The sequence below is a fragment of the Protopterus annectens genome, chromosome 14.part0 (genome assembly GCF_019279795.1).
Source record: "Protopterus annectens isolate FY-2018-M chromosome 14.part0, PAN1.0, whole genome shotgun sequence".
NCBI lineage: Eukaryota > Metazoa > Chordata > Ceratodontiformes > Protopteridae > Protopterus > Protopterus annectens.
Window position 1 is genome coordinate 536475396 of NC_056748.1, and position 24740 is coordinate 536500135.

The 24740-nt window shown below is 37.1% G+C and overlaps 1 protein-coding gene across 1 annotated transcript in view; it reads right to left on the bottom strand.

Annotated features, from left to right (window-relative positions):
• Positions 1–24740, bottom strand: part of LOC122789085 (L-threonine ammonia-lyase-like) — a 796205-nt gene that overhangs the window by 433657 nt on the left and 337808 nt on the right. Inside the window, exon 6 of the mRNA XM_044056286.1 lies at positions 14220–14295. Coding sequence (XP_043912221.1) covers positions 14220–14295 — 76 coding nt within the window. The remainder of the gene's footprint in view (positions 1–14219; positions 14296–24740) is intronic.

Consider the following 24740-nt stretch of genomic DNA (forward strand, 5'->3'; position numbering starts at 1 on the left):
GGCATGTGAGATGCATAATTAGGTTTCTTTTTTTATCTGATAGCCCCTTTATAGTCCATGAATCTATTGTAATTATTATCACAATTTAGATTTGTTTTTGAGAATGTTGTTGAGTGATATAAGTAAGATTGAACGTGTATATTTATAGCTATTAAGTTAGAAGATAATTTAAATGAGGTGACTTTTAAGCTCCTAAAACCTATGTAGGTGCCTAACCACCCATCCCTCTGTAAAAGTGTGGAAATGTTTATTGCATAGTGGGACATAATTAGAATTTGACCTAAGGTGAGAGAAGTGAGTAGCAGAGGGATGATAAAACTACCTATCTTGATCCAAATGTAGACAAACATCAGCTATAGACTGTGAAAAACTTCTCCTCCTAGTTATTAATGATTAAATGAAATTTATATTTAACCTCATAGTTTAACAGTAGTAATATCCAGTAAAATATCTTGCTGGAACAAGAAAAACAAAAACATAGGGATAGCTTGTAATACCAACAATTAGAATGTTCAAATCTTGATCAGGATAAAAATATCCTAGCTAAACCAAACAAAGATAAAGATATTCTGGCATAAGAAGTATAACAGAGCAATGACAAAGCTTTTACAGTCAGTACAAACAGCATTCCTACTTATAGTGTTATTGCTTAACTTTAAAACAAACACATCTCTGCATGTGTATTCATCTAATAAGGATGATAAGCCTCAAAAGCCAGGCAATTTTGTAAACAACTTAATGGGAGTTTCTTTAAATCATTTTAAGTCTCCTAGGAAAGTAATAGTGTAAAAACAAGAAGGAAACCTTACATCAGGTTAGGAAGTAACCAGTAAAAACATTGGTATATCAAAAGTTAAAGGGTGTTTAACTTCCTGTTACATCAAATACAAAATAAGCAGAGTCATTCTTGTCTAAAGTTATCAAATAGCAGAGGAATTAGATGCCGGACATTTCAGTTAGAGCTGCTCACGCATTGCTAAAGTTAAGTGCTGTATAGCACTGGCTGTAGCAGTTAATTTCAGCAGTTTCAAAATGTTGCAGCTAGAGCACTACAAATGTACAAGAGAAAATAACAGGCATTGTTTAAATTTCAAACCTAAGATTACTTTTTAACATTCTATTATAAAAAGAAGAAGTCTGCCACAATATTACTTTAGCGATTGCAGAAGTCCACTTGATATAACTAGGAAAAAGCTGCACCATTAAATGTATTGCTTATTTGAAGCAATTCCAGCAAAGTAAAAAAAAAGAAAAAAGGTAATAATACCCAAGTCTGTTATTGATTGTAGCTATAAGTCTTTTGAGAGGTCCTTTATCTTCCAGTTTATGCGGGCAAGTTCGAGCATCTTCTTCTTCCTCTTCTCTTTTGGTTCCTAGGATCTTGAAGTTTAATTCCAAAAGGAAAGAAAATAAAGAAAAAGAGGGAAAAAAAAAGTTCCCAGACTTCGGAACATTAACATTGGCATTTCCGACACGTTTTTGTCCTTTGGCTGTTCCCAGTGAGACATAGGAGCAGGAAATGACTTAGACATGACATTGCTTAGGTGAAAGGGTAACAGTTCAGCGTTTCCTCATAAACCGGAAAACCTTCTGGGAAATAGACTGTCGAGACGCTAATGGACACTAAATTTTAGAAATAACTTATTTCATTAAAATAAAGCAGTGAAAGCATACAAATGGAGAAAACCTCTTGGATTGCTTATCATTAAGTCAGCAATTCACAGGGTGAGTTAATTCATGCAGGATTAACTTTAAAAATACGCATGAAAGTGGATTTAGCCTCCTCGGGGGTTTCAATTGAGATTTTAGTATCTTTATGGTGAAAAATTAAAGTTGCAGGGTATTTCATCTGGAAACAAATGTTATTTTCAACTAAATAAGCACAGTATTTACTGACTTGTTGGAGTTTCTGCTTAATTTCTAGTGGAAGATCTTGTAGTATAATAATTTTATGGCCTCTCCAGGTAATGTTCTTTTTTGCTTTGAAGGCCGCAAGTATGGTTTGGACATGTGCTGAATTCAGAAGACTGACATAAATTTGCCTTGGGGTTTCAACTACTTGAGAACACCTGAGAGATCTGTGGGCTCTTTTTATGATTATGTTATTAAGAAGATCCTTGTCATCTAGTTCTGTGTTTAGGACTTCTTTGATTATTGTATTAAGTTGGGCATTTTCAAAGGTCTCAGGAATTCCTCTCAGTATGATGTTGTTACATTGGCTTCTGGCTTCGAGATCTAGCATTTTTTGATGTAGATCTTTAATGATGTTATCACTAGCCTGCAGGTTTTGTTTAAGTTCTTTTATTTTAATTTCATTGTCCATTGATTTTGCTTCATTCTGTTCAAGTCGGAGCATTATTTGGTCCAAATTAGATCCAAACTAGGCAAATTTATGTGAAAATCCCTGGATTTCAGTTTGCAGAGGTTGCAATGCCATTTTAAGGTCTTCAGTTGTTAGAGACTGATCTTGTTTTGATCTAAGGGCTAATGTCATGGCATCTTGCTGTGGCTTAATGGTTTTTTGCCTTTTGGATGAGGTGTCCTTTTCTGGAGTAGTTATACGAGACAGTTTGGTCTTAGTACTTAATGTTTCCATTTGGTCTGATTGATTAGCCATTTCAGTTACAGAAGTAATTGCTTGAAGTTACAGGATGTAATTCAGTTTGCTAATTCCAAGTTACACAGTTCTCCCCCTCTGTTGTTTCTTTTGTTTAGGCCTCAGTGGCTGGAAGTGTCCACACAATGCGGTTCAAGGTTCAGCATCCAGTAAGTAAAGCTTTTGTGCAAAAATGATTTTTCTGCCAAAAATATTAGTGGAGATAGTTTATATTTGTATTCTTTTCTCGAGCCTTAGACTTTTAAGATATTTTCTTTGAGTGATGCGCCGGCAAAAATTCAGATAATGATTAAGAGATGAGGAGCTGCACAGCTAGTGTGCTTACAGGTTGTCCACCATTTTGGAAATATGAAACTTATTATTATTTGCAATCTTGTCAGTTAAGTCACTTTGCAAGATTAAGAATTTTATCAGGCACATCTTGCAACAATTTGAATTTGCTAAGGGTAGGTCATGTATCCTAAATCTTATGAACTCCTTTGAAAAGGTCATGCAGGCCATAGACAATGGTCATACTGCTCATACTGCCTACCTGGATATACAAAAAACATTTGATACCAAACCACATGAGGGGGTTGTAAACAAGCTAACAGCGTTAAACATGTGAGGAGGTTGTAAACAAGCTAACAGCTTTAAACATGGATCCATATGTGGTAAGATGGATTGTAAACTGCCTCAAGGACAGAACACATTGTCAGAGGTTGATGATATCTCCTCAGTTAACCTGTGGCATTCTCAAGAGGTCCATTTTTTTTTGCCTCCTCCTTTTTAGCATTTATTTCTCTGATCACAACACAGAAAACTAAGATCTCTGGCTGACTAAATTCACCAATGACTGCAAGTTGAATGCAGTTGTTAAATTAACAAATTATAGAAATTTCCTTTAGATGGAACCACCATGCATTAACACCTAATGTATTCAGAAAGGGCTCAAACTAAACATTAAGAAATGTGGCATTATCTCCTTCAGAAAACAACAAATTGCTACCAATTACTGCATCAGTGACACCCACTCTCCAGTGATGGACCTGCACATGTGCTGGGCTGCTGCTACTGACAAATCAACTAGAGAGGAGGGCAGTAATTATTTCTCCAGTCTGCACCATCACCCCCCGTGTTCCTTCCCACTCATGGGTATCAGGGCAGATTCTGACATGTTTCAGCAAGGGAGTACCATATTTCCATGACTAGCAGCATCCCTAATAATCATTCTTCCTGTGTGTGTGTGTGTGTGTGTGTGTGTGTGTGTGTGTGTGTGTGTGTGTGTGTGTGTGTGTGTGTGTGTGTGTGTGTGTGTGTGTGTCATGGGTGTCTGCAGGCACAGAGACTTTTCCCTGTGTCCAACACACACTCTGTACTCCTTGGCTGTACCAACTCATACCAGCCACCATCATCATCAGAGGTAACAGATTCTCCAGCATTAGGTGGTGGCAGTTCCATGGTGCTGGTGCTGGATTAAGAATCACCTATGAATGCACCACAGTAACAATATTCTGTGCAAGTATGACCCTGTACCAAAGGTATACATGAAATTGAGGTGAAGAAATATTAACATTACAAAAGTAAACATTTTAATTGCATACCTTGTGCAGATGGCCATGCAGGGCGAATTGCTGATGTTCATGTATACCATAAATCAGACAGCTTTATTAAGCTAGAGAGTAACTAAGGGGTTAGAGGACTTACAGGTAGCCTTACACAGAAAATGTCTACATAACTAGAGCATCTCCAGTGGACAGTTTTGTTGGTCACTCAAGCTCTGCTTTGACACCCAGCACCACATTGTGGGACCATGTTGTGGTGTCACTGCCTCTGAATGAGGCCAGAAACTTCTCAGTTTCCGTGAATGATGGTGCAATTGATGGCCCAGAATATGCTGACCTACCTTCCTGTATCAGGTGGGAAACCCTTAGTTCAGAGGCATGTGTTATGAGGTGCACCATTGTATAGTTATGGCCATCACTAACCATATTAATGTCAACCAGCAGATCTTCATCTCAGTATGCCTGGTCAGTAGCACTGAGGTCTAAAAGCTGTTGGCTATGGAGATGGAGGATCTGAAGTAGCACCTTGGTCTCCGCATATGAGAACTTTGGCTTATGCATTATCTATTCACCAGAGTATGCAGTGTGTTTCTGCTTCCTCCTTTTTAAGGCATTCCTTTGTAGGTATGGAAACAGTGGAATTAACATGCTTGTACAGGACCAGTCTAGCCTTTCCCATAATGCATTGTGTTTGTGTGACTGACGTATTTCTATGCACACTCTTTAAGTAATTTCAGGAACATATGTTTACTGATTAAATGTCCCCGACAGTATAATGCTTATGTACTGATCAAGGTGACATGACTAGTTTGTCCCAGGATTAAAAAGATTTTTGCAAATTACATTTTATTGTAGTCTACACAAAAGACATGTTTTTTAACTGAAACTCATATACAAGGTCAGCAAGTTAGTGCTGAACTGTGCTCTAAGTATGTGCTTATGGTATGTCTCCTGTTATGCTTTATAATCTTCAGCCCAACAATTGCCTTAGCCTTGCAGCCCTCCACCCTGATTACACCTTCTCAGAACACTTTCAGGTAATAACAACCTTATTTTTAATTATGCCAACAGATACAATAGCAGTTAAAAGCAGCCATAAAACAGCCATACTTCACAAAATGTAATTGTGAAAAGTAGCACTTACCTTGTACAAGAATAGATTTGATGTGCCACAACAATTCTCCCAGGTACAACTGTTGCAGATTCAGAAGTTGCTTTTCCCTCTCACTTAGACTGTGCAAATTCAGCTGTTTTAGTGTGATGATTATGCTAATTAGGGCTAATCTCATTACAATTCTGAATCATTGTGCACACTGAGAAAACTTGCTAAGCTTTACGCTTGGCTGTCCTTTATGCCATGCACATGCCTGGGTCCCTGTGGTCAGCACTGTGCATACCAAGTCCTTGCCATACCTCTAGGGGGATTCTATAATGTCATATAACCTTGTGGAAATGGAGTCACTGTGATGCCTGCTTTCTTAACAGCAGAAAAAGGCATAGCGACACGTTTTCCATCTTAAAGTGCCATTCTGAATCGTTATAATACAGTACCTATATTATTGTGGCACACCATCTGCTATAGAAATGAGGTTCCAATTGAGGCCTGTCATTGTGAAGCAGGTGATATATGTGAGAATCGATATGGATGCGAATATTTTCCAATTTATTCCTGTAATTCCTCAAGCGGAGACATAATGCCTGGATAGGAGAGGGTAGCGCTCCCTTTAGAGTACAGAGGTGGTGTGTGGAAGAGGCAGCAATCTTTCTGAACTTCCTTCATCAGGATTATAGTCAAAGGCTCCTGCAGAAGGACTATGAAAGGCTTCCGTATAAGACTGAAGCATGGAGTAGTTTAGCACAGGTTGCCATCTGTGTCATTGACTTTCCACTCACAGGGGAACAGTGCCTTCATCATTATGCCGACATGTGGCAATGACATCATGACCTCCTAGGCTGATGGGAGAATGATGTCAGACAGCAAGCACCACATATGTATTGCAAGTAAAACTTAGCTACACATATACGGTGTCAGTGTGTACCATTCACAGAGCATACATACTGCTGTTTTTCTCTCCATAGCCTTGAAGCAATTGCAGAAAAAAAGGCAGCTGCACAGGAGGATACCGGAGCGCCTAAGAGAGCACTGGGGTGAGTATATTTGTTTCCTAATGTGCAGCTTTTAATATTACCAGTAGTAGAGATGCAGTTTCATACAGTATACCTTTTATACAAGGGGGGCAAGGGGCCACTAACCTACTGGGAGCAACCTGGTTAACAAAAAGATAGATAGATAGATAGATAGATAGATAGATAGATAGATAGATAGATAGATAGATAGATAGATAGACAGAAAATATATCTTGCGGTACAGGATTAAAAAACATAGGTATGAGCTAAGTTTTCTTTTTTGACATTTGTGTTCCAGGTACTATTTGCCAACATACTCTTTCCTTTTGATTACAGTACCTGTGAGAGAAATGTATATCTCAGCAGGGCTTTTCCTTTGTGTATGTACATTTGTCTCAGCCATCCACCTATTAATGCTTTGCTTTTCAGAATGCAGGTGATGATAATGGTATGGGGTCCATGTCCCCCTTTGATTTGTGTATGTAACAGTCTTGGTAAATCGAGAAGTGTATTTGTTCTTCATTCAAATATATTACATATAAGTTTATCATTGTAAAAAAAAATATATATATATATATATATTAGAGAGATGGATATCAGCTTCATTTTTTTCATTCCTTCTGTACTGATCTCTTTCCCACCCTCTTTGTCTCTATCCTATCTATTAAGATGCACACATTTTGTTTGGCCCATTTATTTTACTATTGTATGCCACAGCATCTAGACCTGCACCCACCCCTTAAAGTAAGACTTGTTGGCCCCCCACAAGTGGCAGCAGCAGTGCCACTACCAACATCACTGCCACACGAAACACCCACAACATCTGGGTTCCAGCCTGCCACAGTCATCTGTACACCACCTGGCTTACCTGAACCAACCACTACAGCTAGCCCTTATCTGGATGCTGGGACTACTGTACCCACTGTTAGCATTGCCAGTCGAGGGGAGACTTTTTTCACTCATTGGCAGCTGGAAGAAATTAGGGTGATAATCAACAGGAAGTTAGATATCTAAATTGGCCACACAGAGAACCAACTCCTGTAACTCAAGTTGCATCCCTGTCCAGTACTGTCTCTATCGTATGAGACAGGGCCCAATGGTGACTGTACTCAGATTGGTGAGTAAACTTCCACTGTATCCCAGCTGGCAGGGACTGCAGCTGCAGAACCTCATCCTATCCCCATTCTGATATTCCCCTTACCTGACTATGTCTAGGCCCACTCTGAAGCACCCCATCCTATCCCCATTCTCATATTCCCCTTACCAGACTGTGTCTAGGCCTACTACTGCTTGTTGCACAGTCCCACCCTCATCACTGTCTTCTCTCTCTGTCTTCCTGATGTCTCCCTCCCTTCTTATTGTGTTATGATACCCCTGTCAATCCTGTATGTCTTCGCCACTACCTTACCTTCTTCTAACTTACCTTATTTCCTTACCTAACCTACCTTCTATTCATGCATTAAAAATGGGCACCTGTCCTGCAAAAAATAGTTCCTCCATGGTCCCCAGTGTCATCATGCCCATTCCTTAACCTTTCACCTTATGTTCTACCCTCTGCTTACTTTCCCTTTTCATCTCTTTCCTATTTTCCCATTTTCATCCTTTAATCTAGTCAAACAGTAGATAAACACATCTCACTCATGGCCATTTAAGGCATCCAAATCATGTTCCTGTCTTGCTGCTCCTGTATTCAGGGTATTGCACAGAGTAATGTTGATACAGAGTGACAACTGATCAGCATTGTTACTGCTCATTGTAGAGTAAGAGGCTAGGTTGTCATATTTCACACCTGTATCTATTACGTACAGTGACTAGTAAATAGACAAAGAACCAGCTGGGCAAGCCAAAACCAAGAAATCAAGCTGCCCAAAACAGATAATAAAACAATAAAGCCCAAGGAACGATTGATAAAAATGCTGTTTATTGCACACATAAACGCTATACACCATACGTTTTCATTTATACACTTCGTCAGATGTGAGACAAAATGCACATGTCTTTCTATTTATAACCTTCCTATTTAAAAACACCCAATGACAATCATGCTTTAATTAATTTAAATACTTGATGAATGAAACTTAATTAACCAGATACACATATCTTCTTTCCTTTAAAAATACAAATTCAATACATTAACCTACAGTCAACTTAATAAATATAGTACTTCTAACCAATTCATTAAATATTTTGAATATATATTTTATATATATTTAATATATTTTATAATCAAGACAATTGTTGTGTCTTTCATTTTGCTAGTGTGTGATACACACCATTACAGATGTACATCACAACAGGTTTCCCTTAGATTTCTGATGCATTAAAGCATGTGCGTGCAGTCTTCGAAGTTACAGATGATGAAGATACTGAGTTCAGCTCTTCAAGAGTTTTGGTATTGTTGCCTCTTTCAGTCTGTAAGCACGTGACACACACCATTAAGTGTGTTTCATTAGATGCTTCTGATTCCTTACATAACACAGCTTGAAATGACAGTGCCTGTGAGATTGCAAATACTGAAAGCTGAGTTTTCAAGTTGTGCAGAGCTAGGAAACTGTTACTTCTTTTGTACTGCAAGCATGCGACAAACAGCATTGGTATGTGATTCACTGCACGATTCTTTTAGACTCCTTATACAGCCCAGCTTCAAAGTGATTACTTTTGAAGTTACAGCTGATGAAGCTGCATGTTCAAGTAGTCTTTCTGTACTTTTTCACTGTACTTGTACTTTTCTCTCTCCCCCACTCTCATGTTATCCATTCCATTATATACATTTATTTGTGTTTTTTATTTTTCTCCATTTCTTTTATATTTAAATGCAGCAGCATTCAGACCTGTACCCCTGCCACCATCCAGGCTTGTTGTCCCACCACCAGTGGCTACTACACCATCGACAGTCTCCAGCTGCCAGTGTCAGCTCCACCTCCCCAGTGGCACCAGTGGTGGCCCTGCTCATTAAGGTGCTGCAATAACACATCCAATAAACGGACACTGTGTAGGTGTCACATATGCCACCCAATGATAGCTGGAGGAGATTGTGGGGACGATTATTGATGAGACTCTGGATGCCTGAATTAGCTGTCTTGAAACTCTCATTCAGTGACTTGTGGGGTGACATCTCTGTCCCACACTGACATTAACCTCAGAATCAAGGCTCAGAGGTGGAATGGAGGAATATTCTCTTAGTGGGCTGCAGCTAGCAGGAAGTGCAGTTGCACACGCCATCCTATTGCCCACCTAGTGTTCTCCTCACTTCTGTGTCTATATGCATCCTTGTTTGTTGTGCAATTCTCGCAAACACCATTGTCTTTCTTCTGCATGTCTGATGCCTCCTGATTGTGTCAGCACCTCCCCTGTCAGTCTTGCATGTCTTCTGTTTGCTTGTGTACTCCTCCTTCCTACCTTTAACCCTCTTAGCTTCACCTTTTCTTCAGTTTTATAAAATGGGTACTTAGTCTCCTAAAAATCCCACTTTTCCCACTTCCATCCTACTTATTCCTTAGTTAATGATCTACCTTCTTCTTGATTCCCCCTTTTTACCACTTTCCTGTCTTTCCATTTCCAACTTTTAATTTGTTTAAAAAAATAGATCAACACACTATGTTCCTGACCATTTATGGGTGCAATGCTGTGTACATGCAATTGGTCAGGCCACAACATAAACTCGTGAATAAGATGCAAGCACAACTGGTGCTTGTACTTTCTTGTGGCTGCACCACAGTCCTGCTAGGTCTTCATGCAGTCCTCTCCACACCTCTCAACCTTTTACTGCAAGAGATCTGGACAAAGCCTAAAATAATGGTGGACAAAGGTCTAAATATAGGGACAGATAATAAATATTGCTCTTATAAACTTAGAAAGTTTCTAGAATAACATGATTTTTGTTAGCATGCATTTTCTTTTTTTTTTTTTTAAATATTTTTATTAATTTCCAAAAACAAGAAAACATGAATGCAGGTTATTTATGACAATGAAGTATTTACAAATTATTTAAAAAGGTAGGCTAAAACCTCTAAACAGATATCAAACATTAAAACCAAAATAAAGTATTTACAAGGGTGTCTATTGTTGACATATAATTGACTTTCTATACAATTGTTTCCTGATTATAATCTGCTGCAGTCATTATTCTCCAGTATTTCAGTTACTTTTTGCCATGCTACGTATAATGATGTAGTTCTTTCAGTTCTTCCTTTAATAGTGTTCATTTCCAATTGCGATACTGCTGACACCATATTCATGAATTGCTTAAAAGTTGGAGAAGCTTCGGATTTCCAGTTTGATGTAATGTTCTTCCTTGCAATAGCTAGGAGAGTCCGCAAGATTACATATTTTGTTCTTGGCACACAGTGAGGTACAGGTGCATTAAACAAAATAATAGATTTGGAAATCTGGAATTTATCATTGAATACCATTTGCAGAAAATAATTTATTTTATCCCAATATGGTTTAATCAAATGGCATTTGTAGAACATATGTTGCCAGTCTGCTTTTATTGATAAATCACATCTCCAGCAGTCAATATTTTTCTTAAACATAAGTTCCATTTTATGAGGGGTTACATAAGATCTGTGTATGAATTGCCATGTAAAAAGTCTCCAAGTAATGAAAGTGATGTCTGCTTTGGAGAGAGAAGAATTAGTTTTTTATCTCTGTCATTTGGCACATGCCCATTAACTGATCTATAATAATTCCATATTTTGTCATTATTATGCATTTTTATTTTTTTGTTTGTAAGGATATGAAGTGTGAAACTCAAATGTGTCTCATTATTTAGTGACTTCAATCCTCAGTGATTTGCCAGAAAATCACAAATTTTATTAGAAATGGACCAAAAATATGAGGCAAAAATCTGGACATTCGACAAACATCTGGGCAGTTGGGAGGTATGGTCCTGTCTGTAGCTGCAAAAAGTATATTTATTGAGCCATTGATTACACACGTTCACTTAGCAGCATTAATGGTTAATGAGCAGTGAGGCTTGTGGTGCACAGATAGTAAACACAGCAGGGTTGGCAGCAATTACACCTGAAGACACACACACACACACACACACACACACACACACACACACACACACACACACACACACACACACACACACACACACACACGCACACACCAAAAATATGCCAGCACTAAGAATCATTCAAAGTTCATTTTATTGAAGGAAAAAAACAACTTTTTTTGAAAATGGCTTTCTGAATGCATTTTTTCAAAAAAGTTATCCAGCAGCTATAACCTAAAATGTGTTTTATTTTATCACATTAGACTGTTGAAACACTCAGACAAAAAGCAATTCAAGTTTAGCACCCCCCCACCCCAAAAAAAACAAAACAAAAAAAACACAAGCAACATTAGTCAGCATCATTCAGCGCAGGTAGGAATAGCCTAGTCTGGTTACTGGTTAACTGTTTGAATTTTGATACTTGACATAAACCTCAAGGTGTGATGGTCCATCGTCAAACACACACAGAGATAGAGCTAGACTGGGGAAAATGGGTGCAAAGTGTTAGAGGGTACAATTTGCTCTTCAGTGCATTTTAGTGCATTAATATTCTAAATGCTGGCCTTGTTTGCTCTGCATTTTCAGTCAAAAATGAAGCAATTGATTAGAAGAGCTTTTATTTACTCTGAGGAGGAAAAACATTTTTCTGGGGAGGGGGGCTCATGTCAGCTATCTATACTTATGTGCACAAATTCACTTTGATGTGTCTCATACCACACACATACGCACACACACACACACACACACACACACACACACACACACACACACAAATACACACACACGCGCATGCGCACGCATGCGCATGCACATGCGCACTGCGCACACACGCACATGCACACTCACACACAGCATAAAAGCGTGACTGATTGAAACAGAATAAACATGCAGAATGCTTATTCTATTTCATTCTAATCACTCTTTTGTATTAAGTCTAAACCCAGGGGTGAGCAAGCTGTCAGTCAAGACCCATGGCAAAAGAAAAGAAAAAAATAATAATAAAATAAGGGAAGGTTCGAAATTGAAAACAAATAAATCAGTTTGGAGTTGCTTTGCTATCGTCGCCAGAAACAATAAACACTGCTGCTCCACTTCAGCTTGTGCTCTCATCACCCTGGATGCCATTTTATGTGGATACAAGCCTCGCATAGTGGCACATAGTTGGCAATACTTATACACTGCCTAACCTTCATTAAAAAGCAACATATCAAAGGAAGTGCAATTCACTCCATTGCTGTGTCTGCTGAAGTTAAGGTATCAGATATTGGTGCTGGATTCCAGTTCCCAGATTTATTGTGCTTGGGAATGGGAAAATGTGCCTTTAAGTCTGAAACTTTCATATCTTGTCTTATTAACATTGCAGCCAAAATTGACGAACATGCCTATCAACAGGACTAGTTCTGGCTGCTGTTGCTGCTGCCTACATCTGATTCAGATGATTCAGAGACTCACTACTAAATAAAACAAAGAAATTGTTTAAAAAAGGTTTACTCTTCCAGGGATTGGGGCACATAGTTTCATAGCCTGGCCACATGACTCTCTGTGCCTGGTGCAGCTCCGCTCATGCACATTAGCACAGTTTGACAGTGCTCTCCATAATGACAGAGAACATGAACACCTGGAGTGAAAGAGGTGAAGCTGTGCTTAGCATACATTATTCCACCAAACTGCAAATAAACTAAAAGACCACATTTATTTTAGCTCTATAAACTTGGAATAAGTTTAACAGTTTAGACAATGTCCTTTTAGCTGCGATATCCCCCCAAACTTAATCAAGTTAACTCATAGCACCTTGGAGACTGTGAGAATATGTCATATTCAAGTGAAAGGAGCTTGATGTTAGTGTTGTACATAAGTTAAAAGCATGCTCCTCTCAAAACAATTGGTTGGTAGTTTTTAGTATAATGAACCTGCTTCTGCTACAGATACTGGCTATTATCCATCTACAACTATTCAACAAAGCATAGCCAAAGCACTTCTTCCCAAAACACAATGGCTACTATATTCATAGTAGTTATTAATTCTAATACTCAGATGGATGTCAGAGGATTTATATTTGTAGTGAAGGAGGGAAGACATCACAAATGGCCTTGGGAAAAGGCTGGTGAGGCCTTTGGCTGCTGCAATGGATAGTGTAAACCTCTTGACTCTTCTTAGCCATAATTTCTGTTGTTGCCTGCTCATTTCAAGAAATGGTCTGAATATTATCTAAACTGCAAGTCTTTTTAACAGAACTACATTTTTTAAAAGTGTTACATCAATTCTGTGTTTCTCTTTACTTGTGATATATACATATCAGGGTCTGTATGGGTACTCTGAATGCTTGATTTCACATTGAAGAGTCTGTAGGGATACAATTCTCTATGTATAATTTAGACAGGTTTTGTTCAGGAAATAGGTACACTAGATTTATAACTTTTTAAGTCCATCCATCCATCCATCCATCTTTCCATCCATCACCCCTTTTTCCCATTTTTGCCCATGGGGTTGGGGTATCACTTCAACAGTGACAATCATCTAAAGCCAAAGTTTACACCATTTTTTAAGTATGCTGCAGAAATTATCTGGTCATAATGGTTTTTAGTTTGGGGAAGTTTAGCTATGTATGTTGGCAATACAAAAAGTCTTAAAATTAATAGTTTTCAGAGCTATACCTTACATAGCTACAAGTCACACCCCTGACAGTCTCCTGACACTCACCAATGAAATAAATGAAAACTGGAAAATTGTTTGAAGTGATGCACCAGAAAGAAAAAAAAAAGACATCCTAATAGAAAGGTAAAGCAAAAATAAGTAAACAGAACAAACTGCATCTGTGAATGAAGTAACTAAGCATGTGTGAAAAAAGGAACATCCTCATTACCTTTACAAATACTGCATATGTCACCACAATTAAAACAATTAAAATGCGGATGTTTCTGCGTACCTCACAGTAAGAACTTTGTCTACGAGTTTCTTGGTTAGATGAAAGGCGTTTGTACCAAGTGAGGAAGCCACAAGATCTTAGCAAAAAAAAAGGAAAAGAAAAGAAAACATATATTGTTTGCAAATAAATGCATTGTTCTTGCACCACAAACATATTATGCAGCCCTTATTATTCATTATGTTGGACATTTATGTTCATATTTTATTTCAGACTTGTCACAAAGACATAGCTGATGTACAGGTCACAGTTCTACCACAATGGCTGGTATATGATACAGTTAAACTGAATCAAGAAATCAAAGCAAATAAGGCTAGTTCTTGTCAAAAATGCAGTCTAATGTATAAGTCCTTAAGTTAACCACTTACTGTCTGCACATATTTAGACACTTCAGTGTGTGTTGCTAAGAAGCTTTCAGTCCATTTAAGTGTCCACTGTTTTTTGCTGTTTGTATTGGAGGCCCTGAACATAGGCAACACATGCTAAGTTAAGAGAAGAGCTACCTACTCATGGAGGCATCAGTATAAATTATAATATTTCTGTAACACACACTCATCAGCCTCTATTATGATTTGAAGCTACATAACATTTGACTAGAATATAACCTAGCACTGTACCTTTTTAAGTACACTGTCATCTAATATTCTGTTAGTGTTGTGATTTTTTTTTTCTGTGATGGTATTGCATCCTAACACTACTTCTAGGATATGACCTAAGTATTTCTCATATCTGTGCTAATTCATGAGTCTTGTTGCAAAGGACTGTCTGATATAAAACACATAAAACAACACAATGTTTTAAAACTCATGTCTATTAGTATGTATGCAGTATTTGATATAAACTTGCATTTATTATATTTTAAAGTTTAAAATGCATAAGGATATTTTAAGTATATAAATAGCATAGTAGCAAAAAATAAATCATGAAGAACCAAACCATGGAACAAAATATCATAAGAGCTGAATTATTGAAGGTGTAAGCTCTTTCACAGGCACATAAGCTGCTTCCTCAGACAAACTCATCCTCATAAGTCATCAAATTTAAACCACAAATATCCAATAAGAACAATCAATCAATTAAGCTCAATTAAATATACAATTAAATATACAGAGTACCAATACAGCAGTAACTAAGGATATAATCTTTAAAAATACACACATTCATACATCATATGCACATCTAAGGATGTATATATATATATATATATATATATATATATATATATATATATATATATATATATATATATAAAGTACATATGTAAAAACATATATATAAAAAATGCACATAAAATGTAGTAAAACATTATATATTAAAAAACAATGCAGGATATATATATATATATATATATATATATATATATATATATATATATATATATAGTTTCACTACCTAGAGATCTGTCTAGCACAGGTTCTAGCACAGGTTTTATAGAGACATGATCATTCAGACCCTTCCCCCTGGTGGCTCACATCCTAATAATCCACTTCTACACAGCAGTTTCTGTTAGGTTCCTAATATCCCCCCCCATATAGTGGGGTATATAACTTCAACCACCATAAACCTAAACGTATGCGTGTGCCCAAATTGAATGATGTGTCTGGCTAGTGTATTGGTATTAATGGCATTATTAATATTATACACATGTTCTCTAATTCAATCTCTAAGCCTCTTGTTAGTCTTCCCAATAATAAACGACAAGCATGTTAAACAGTAGCCTAAATAGACCACATGTAATGAGTTACAATTTGCACTCACTCTAAAATGTAGTATCAGGATGTACAAACCTCTTGGTGGTATCAAAATAAATACAGTAATTACATCCATTGCATGAGTGCACACCAATTCTTTGTGGGTTTAAAACACGAGTTACATCAGGTCTAGTATAACAGAGCATTCGTTTAAGTAATTTCTGATTTTTAAAGAGGAATCTGGGAGTCAAACTCACTATAGACTTAACCTCTGGATCCGCACATAAAATGTACCAGTTCTTTCTAAAAACTTCTTGTATAGCCCTGATGTTACTCGACTATGTAAGAGGAACCCTTAGTGTTTGTATTTCACTATCTGCTGTAGTGGTCTGCATAGAACGCTCTGAGAAGTATGGTTCCCTTTTATTAGATCTCAGAGATGGTAATGTAGACATTCCTTCATTAATTTCTTTGTCACTATAGCCCCTGTCCTTAAACTTAGCATTTAATGCATCCAACTCTCGATGGAAACCCTCTTCTTTTGCATTGAGTCTAGAAGCCCGCAGACCCTGGCCCTTAACCACATTCCCAAAAATGTGTGTGTTGTGCATATTCTGCTGCTGGAGGTATGTGTTCCTATAGCAGCTCTTTCTAAACACTTTAGTATCAATATTGCCATCACCATCTTTGGAAATACTAACATCTAAGAATACAATCTCAAAAGGAGAATGTACTAAAGTAAATTTCAAAAAGGGGGTAGAGCTATTCATATACCCATATAGGCCCAACAGTGAGTCTACATCCCCATTCCAGACAACAAAAAGGTCGTCAACGAACCTACAGTAGAAGGCAAGATGCCCTGCATGCCTATTGTTCAACAGGTATTCATTTTCCCAGGCGTCTATCACAATGTTGGTGTAGCTATTGGCACACAAAGTGCCCATAGCTACCCATCCTTTTGTTGATATAGGTGATGTTCAAACATAAAAATATTATTCTCTAATATTGTCTCAACTAAAAGACAAATTATATCAATAAACTTAGTATAATAGTGCCCATTCCTCAACCAAGTACCTTCTTAACATGACAACCCCAGTCTCATTTGGTATGACCGTGAACAAAGACTGCGCATCAAGAGTGGCAAAGATAAAGCTCGTGATGTCTACATGTTCTTGTGTAAACTCATAAAGGTCACCTAAAAATACTTAGTGTCTCTAAGTGCATACTTATTCCTGTCATGGACTGGTCTCAAATACTTCTCTACATAAATAGACACTGGCTCTGTACACCAGCCTCTACCCACTACAATTACTCTTAAAGGCGGACATATCGGATCCTTGTGGATCTTAGTAAGTCCCTGTATGATACGTACTAGGGGTTCATCTACTATAAAAAACTTGAACAAATCAAGATTAATAATACAGGATACTAGACAGTTGTACAGTATATAATACATCCTTTTATATCCTTTTAACAATACTGTTAACTTGTTCCATAGTCAACTTCACATAGAGATTAATATCATTTAACATCCGCATCATAGATTCGCAATAAAAAGATTGATCCATTATAACTAGTGGTCTGCCCATATCAGCAGATCTAATGGAAATAGAACTATCCTTCTGTATCAACTTTAAAGCCACATTTTCATTCCTATTCAGATTTCTAAAACATCTACCATGTGACCCATTACGAAATATTTCAATAATATCACTTTCACACAGCTCCTCAAAAGTATCCAATACAGAATTATTAGGTGGAATATAGGTAATCTTCATATTAAGATCATTAGCATCAGATGGTGTATTACCATAATGTAATTTCAACATTACATTGTGTGTAAACAGTTTTAATTCTATAACACTATAAGTTATATCAATCTTTTTAGCTGGTATGAAACTCATACCTCTCTGTAGTAAATATTCCTCATGCAACATAAGAATGTTGCTGGAGATATTCCAAATTAATGAATGATTGTCGACTGCCACATCTTCTTGATTGTCCTGGTTTTCGCCTCTTCTGGTACTGCTTTCCTCTTCATTCTGCCACTGCTGCTCAACCGTTGACATGTTCTGATTGTACTGATCAGAAAAGGAAGAGTTGTGATATTCCTAGCTGAACACCCTGCAGTGTTGTTTGTAATGGCATTGAGATTAACCTCAACAGAGGTATTAGTAGCTTTTTTGCATGGACCTCCATATGGCATGTCAAGGGAGGTAAAGCGACTTGTGCAGTACTAACGTTTGTAGTAGGAACTTCCAGTTCAATGGAAATACTAGCTCCAGCCCTCCTTAAATGTGCCACTGCCTCTTCCTGAACTGTAGGACTCTCATTATCGCTGTGTTCTCTAAAATTCGGCCAAGTTAGCATGTGCTCTAGGGCAAAGTCATTACTGTCCCTCTCAAGCTTTTTACTTTTCTGATACAATAATTGCCTCTCATAAAGGGAGGCTGAATACATGATTTTATCAAGTTTTTCATCAATGACATCAGCAGGAAAGCTGCTATAGAGTGCTAAGATAAGATAAGAGCTACCTACTCATGGAGGCATCAGTACAAATTATGATATTTATGTAGCATACACTCATCAGCCTCTATGATGATTTGAAGCTACATAACATTTGACTAGAATATAACCTAGCACTGTACCTTTTTAAGTACACTGTCATCTAATATTCTGTTAGTGTTGTGATTTTTTTCTGTGATGGTATTGCATCCTAACACTACTTCTGGGATATGACCTAAGTATTTCTCATATTTGTGCTAATTTATGGCCCAGTATCTAAATGTCTACTGAAATTAAATGGCCTACAATGTTTGTTAATTACTACAGCTCTGGAATGATACATATTGTATTTCATTTTATCTAGTTTGTTTACCAGGGTAGTATAGTGATAACAACAGACCACATGCAACCACACATGCATTTTATGTGGTATAGCTTTTGAATGCTTGAAGAGTATTTAACTGTTTTATCGTCTGTCATATATACTCATTAAAGTCCTGTCTTTGGAATACTAGCCATGTGACAACACTAAATAAATAAAATAACATGCAAAAACATGTCACATACTATAGGCTCAGAGAACACACTGTCATCGGCATTCTTAGACATTATTATCTAACATGGGCACACATCCATATCTCTCAGAGTATTAAATGGATTTACATTTTATATATTGATAACTATGCACCCATAATGTTCACAGCACTTCTGTGATAAGACCTAAAATTAATCTTCAATAACTTTAAAACCATTTATCCAAATCACAGAAAGAAATGGCAAGCAGAAGCTAACTAGTGCTTTTAAAATTAAACTTTCTTTTTGTAGAAAGTACACATTTTTAAATCTAGCCTGTCATTAAAGATCTCTTGAAATTTCCAGTAACTTAACTATATGAATAGTAGAACCTGAGTCAAACTCTTTCTTGAGGTAGCATGTGTGAGGAGAGCTAGGATTCCCACAATGCATAAATCTTGTCGCAAAAAACTGTCTGATATAAAATACATGAAACAACACAATGTTTTAAAACTCATGTCTGTTAGTATGTATACAGTATTTGATATAAACTTGCATTTATTATATTTTAATGTTTAAAATGCATGAGGCTATTTTAAGTATATAAATTGCATGCTGCTGTAAATAAGTAGTGCTTGCATTAGATGTTGTCTTGTAGATTGGCAAGCAACATATTGTTTTACCAGCATGTGACACAGAACCCAGCATGTAAAGTAATGCTGGATAGCATGGTCTTCTGTGTGCTGGCCTGCACCTGGAACTTCACTATTAGCAGATTTAGTTCAGAACTTACTGATACTGATTGTGAATCAGGATGACAAATAGGATTCAGTGGCATTATCTGAAATTATGATAAGACAAAGCAGAAAGTAATCTTATCACAGATGACTAGTGTAGGTTTCATTCTAACTGTAGTGTTCATCAATCGGGTTCTCACTTTTATTGCAAGCCATTTTTAAATGGTTTGTAGTAAAAGTGACATTTCCACATACTGAAGATATTTTTTTTTATCTCTGGTAACAGTGATGCATAAGATGTTTCTTTCATTAAAGAAAAATTGACTTTTCCATGTATAGATCAGAGGAAATGCATTCTCAGTCAGAAAGATTTAACTATACCACTTTGAATGTAATGATTGCCAGTGGTTGAACTGGGTGAGGACAAACATTTTTATAATGCTTATTCTGTTTTTCTTCTTGTCACTTATCTCCTTATTGATAAATGTACCCTAGGATTCAGAAACATGTCATTGCAATCTCAGTGAGGCTACCACAGGTATGCCTTGTAGCTAGATGTAGCCTGACATCAATTAATAAACCAGGTGGAATTTCACGGCCAAAGTCATCACTGATTAGAAATCCCACATGTGGGAATGTTAGTCCCAGCAGAGTTTCATAGTTTCATCATTTCTGAAGTACCTCTGCCAAGGCCTGATGGCCATACTATAAGGCATATGCCAATATTCATTCAATTATACAAAGTGGATTTAAACAACTTTAATGTACAACATTTTAATTTGCAAAGATAGTATATTCCACAATCAGACCATATACTGGGTTATAATTTTTGTTCTTTTCATAGCTGTACTGAATTCAAATTTGTAACTAATTTTGTTATTTCTCGAATTGTTATCCAGCACAAAAGTGCCAATATTTAATTTAGCTTTTAACTTCTCAATATATAGTGTCTATAGGCAAGACAAAACCAGCCATCTAAAGTTTCTAGAATACAAAACTAATGATCTGAGTCTATGAACATAAAAAAATCCTTAAGTTCTTTGGCCTGATGATATACTAAGTTGCCTCTTAAACAGCTTGAATCAGAACTCATCAGGCCCATTAAGATGTCTGTTTAACCATAGCCTTCAGACTTGCTTTGTCCCACTAGAGTGGAGGAGAGAAACAGTCATCCCTCTGCATAAAGGGGGACCATCTACTGACCCGGAAACTTGTAGACCCATAAGTTTGACTAGTCTTATATCTATGGCCATGGAAAGAATAATCATGGACCTGATAAATAATGACAGAGGAAACTTCCAAACACTGGACCCGACCGAATTCAGCTTTGGCATGGGGAGGTCATTCCTACTGAATCTGGTGAGTTTCTTTGAGAAAGTCACTAAGGCCATGGATGAGGGTAAAAGAATATATACTGCCTACCATGACCTGGCCAAGGCATTTGACAGAATTCCCCACTCAGGTAGTATAAATAAACTCACAAAATTGTGCATAAATCCCTACATCACTAGATGGATAACCAATTGGCATACAGATGGGGCACATGGTTAAAGTGGATGAACCCAGATCCAGCAAGAGACCATTCAACAGTGGCATGCCACAGAGTTGAGTGCTGGGACCACGCCTGTTTGGAATATACTTCTCTGAGGGCAAGGCTGATGTAGAGGGCCACTGGGTAACAAAGTCTGACAACAATTAGAAGCTGGAGGAGATCAGTGACTCTCCCAATGATGTGGCTATTCTTCAGAGGGGCCTAGATCAGAAAAATGATTGGTGCCAGAACCATGGCCTAAAACTAACTGCGAAAAAAATGCATTATCATACCCTTTGGGAAGTCAAATACCCCTGCAAATTAAAACACCAGTAGCACACACCTAGGAGTAGACACACAGTTCAGAGATCTACGCACACAGATAGATAGCAGCCTGAACTTTGAACACCATGTGTCCACTGTGGTGAGGAAGTCCTTCTAGGTGGCACAACTTATAAGTAAAGGTATGGCATCCAGATCCAAGGAAATTATAGTCCTGCTGTACTCAGCCCTCATTAGACCAATAATTGAGTACAACAAGCCTTTTGACATGTACTTGACTAGGCACTTACAGCAGCTGAAGCAACCTCAGCGGTTCCTCACAAAGAAAATGCAGGGTGCTAAGACCATGTCCTATGTGGATAGACTAAAACCTGTATCCTTTTACTCTGTCTCCTACCAACTATTAAGAGTTGATCTATGCCTGACCTACAAGGCACTCACAAATCCAGCCACGATGGAGCTGCTGCACATCCACAAGTCAAAAAGCATGAGAGTCACGCAATCTAGGGATCTAAACTTAAGTCAGCGACTCAAGCAAAGCATGCTGGAGAGACACATATGTGTCTCACAGATTTTCCCTCCTTTGGAACAGGCTTCCTACTGACATTAAGCAGAGCCCTTCCCTAGTCCTCTTCAAATGTAGTTTGGATCAATGGATGGGGAATTGCAAATTCACTCATGAGGTACTGCCTATATCCCTTATGGACAGAGTCTGAATATTTAAGATACTTAAGTCATAGGTACAAACCCATGCCATCCTCTTGCTTCTAGGGGTCATATATTGGGTAAAATTGGGTTATACTGGGTAGGCTTGTGGGGCTTTTAAGCTGTCAGCTTAGTAATCCCCTATGAAACTATAAACGATCAGAAACTAATACAGAACATTGTGACACCCCAATGTTTATTTTAAACCAGTCTGAAAAATGTCTCAATATTTTTATTCATTGTTTCCAGTCAGTAAGCCAGTTGTTAACCCAAAGGCTGATGTGTGGATTAGAATTCAACATGTTCACAGAGTTAATTATTCTGTATAGGGAATGCTATTAAATACTTTAGCTAAATCAGTATATAACCAATGCTGACCGATGCTTTGGTCAAGAGCCTTACTAACTGGTTCATAAAAACAAATTAAATCAGTCATGGCTGATCTTCTTTTGGTAAAACACTGCTGGTACATATCTATCCTAACTGCCATTTTGCCATCACTGCCTAAGATCATAAGTAAATGTCCGTCAAAACACTTGCCAAGAGGTTTTTATTAAATGTATAGGTCTGCAGTTGTTCACTTTATCATAGCTATCCCTATGTAAACAAGTGTTACGTTTAGAAGTTTCTTGATTTTTGCAACAAGTGCTCTTCATTAAAAGCGAATTAAATAAGGTAGTAAGAGGAATTAGAAAGAAATCCATAAACTTCAAAATTAAGTTTCTGGAATTTGATGTGGACTTGTCCTGCTATTATTCTTTATTCTTTTTTCTTTTCTAAGATTTGTGTGCCATAACTTCTTTTTATTAGGCATGGGATACTTTAAGATTCTCAGTGTTGATTGTCCAAGTTTAGCAAACATTAACAGGGGATGGATTTGTTATATTTGTAAATAAATCATTAAGGTCTATGTTAAGTCTGAGATTGTAATGATGGTTTGGCATATTTGGCAATATCATTTCTCTTCTGTTTACCATTAACTGCAGGTTGTAGTCTAATAATGCTTCACAATGTCTATAATTTGTGTACTTAGTAATGTTCCCTTTGAAGAACTTAGGTAGAATATCTCTCTCTGTCAAAATATAACGTAAGGCATTCACTAGCTCCAAATTTTCAGTTATAGAGTTGTGTACAAGATTTTTTAACATTTTTATAGTTTGACATAATTTCTTGTAGTCTTCCTAATTTAGACCTCTCTCTGTTAAAGTATGACATAAGGCATTTGCTATCTTCAAATTTTCACTAACAATGTTGTTGTGTACAAGAAGTGTCCCAATACAAAAATTTTTACCATTATAATTTACACAAGTTTTTAAAATAATTTTATCATCTTTATAGTTCAGCTTATTTTCTTCATATTCTCTTTCAGTTTTCCTAATTTACACATTAAGCTCCTTACATGCTTTATTATATTTTAATCTTGCTGACATTGTTTTGCATTTATTATAGGTTTTGAGCTTATTTTTATTTTTCCTTAATCTCTCTAAGTGATTATTTATTTATTTATTTGATATTTGCTTACTGGTGTGATCCGACTGGGTATACAGAATCCATTTTCAGCGGAGGCCTGGGGAGAAAAGCTCCACATACAATACAATACAAATACATTATATCGCAATTACAATACAAGGGACATGAGGAATACCATACAAAAATAAGCTGATAGAATATAAACTAGGCTACAAGATATACAACACATCTGGAGAATTCTATAGTTATATCATTATAGGCAATTTTAGTCCGGTTTACTATCAAAATGTGGAACGGCATTTATGCAAAACTGGACTGGACAAATGCATGTTTTCCAGTTTACGTAATGTCGTTCTGAAAATGTTTGAATGTTGAATGGTAGTGTACATTCGCTAATGTGCATTTGACATTCTGATAGATCAAACGACAGTGGTAATTGGGAAATATACACTTTTTCTCACTGTAGTGTGATCTCGGAGATGGAATATATAATTTCTAGGGGGGTGTAGGGGGTGCAGGGGGGCTTGCCCCCCTGCAAAACTGTAAACGATTCATATGTCAGGTTCAGCACAAATACCTGAGGGTCTAACATCACCTCCTGACATTCCAAATTTGGTCAAATGTGGATGTCATGGTGATGATTTTCGACATTCCATTAAAACAACATTGTCAAATTCAGAATGTCAGTTCAGTTAAGGAAGATTTTTTTTTTTTTGGTTTTCAACTTTTTGATAGTAAACCGATTATTCCACCATAGTGAATGGGCGTGTGTAGTATTAATACTAAGTACTGGCTTACACTTATTCAATATTTTTGTTATTGTCCAAGCTTGTAGGAAACCAAGTATTCTTATCAAATTCTGTCATATGTAAATGATCATTTATCTTAGAAAAAACATGTATTGTTATAGGTTTCTTGGTTAGGCTGACATGTGTGACAAAGAAAGTGAAAAACATTAGATGAGAATTTCCAAATGGTTCCAAAGGGGTACATTGGGATACTTTCTTAGGCATGTTTGTAAGCAGTAGATCCAGTATTTATTAACACCTAGTGGGGATGTGTATCATTATCATAAAGTATTTGCAACATA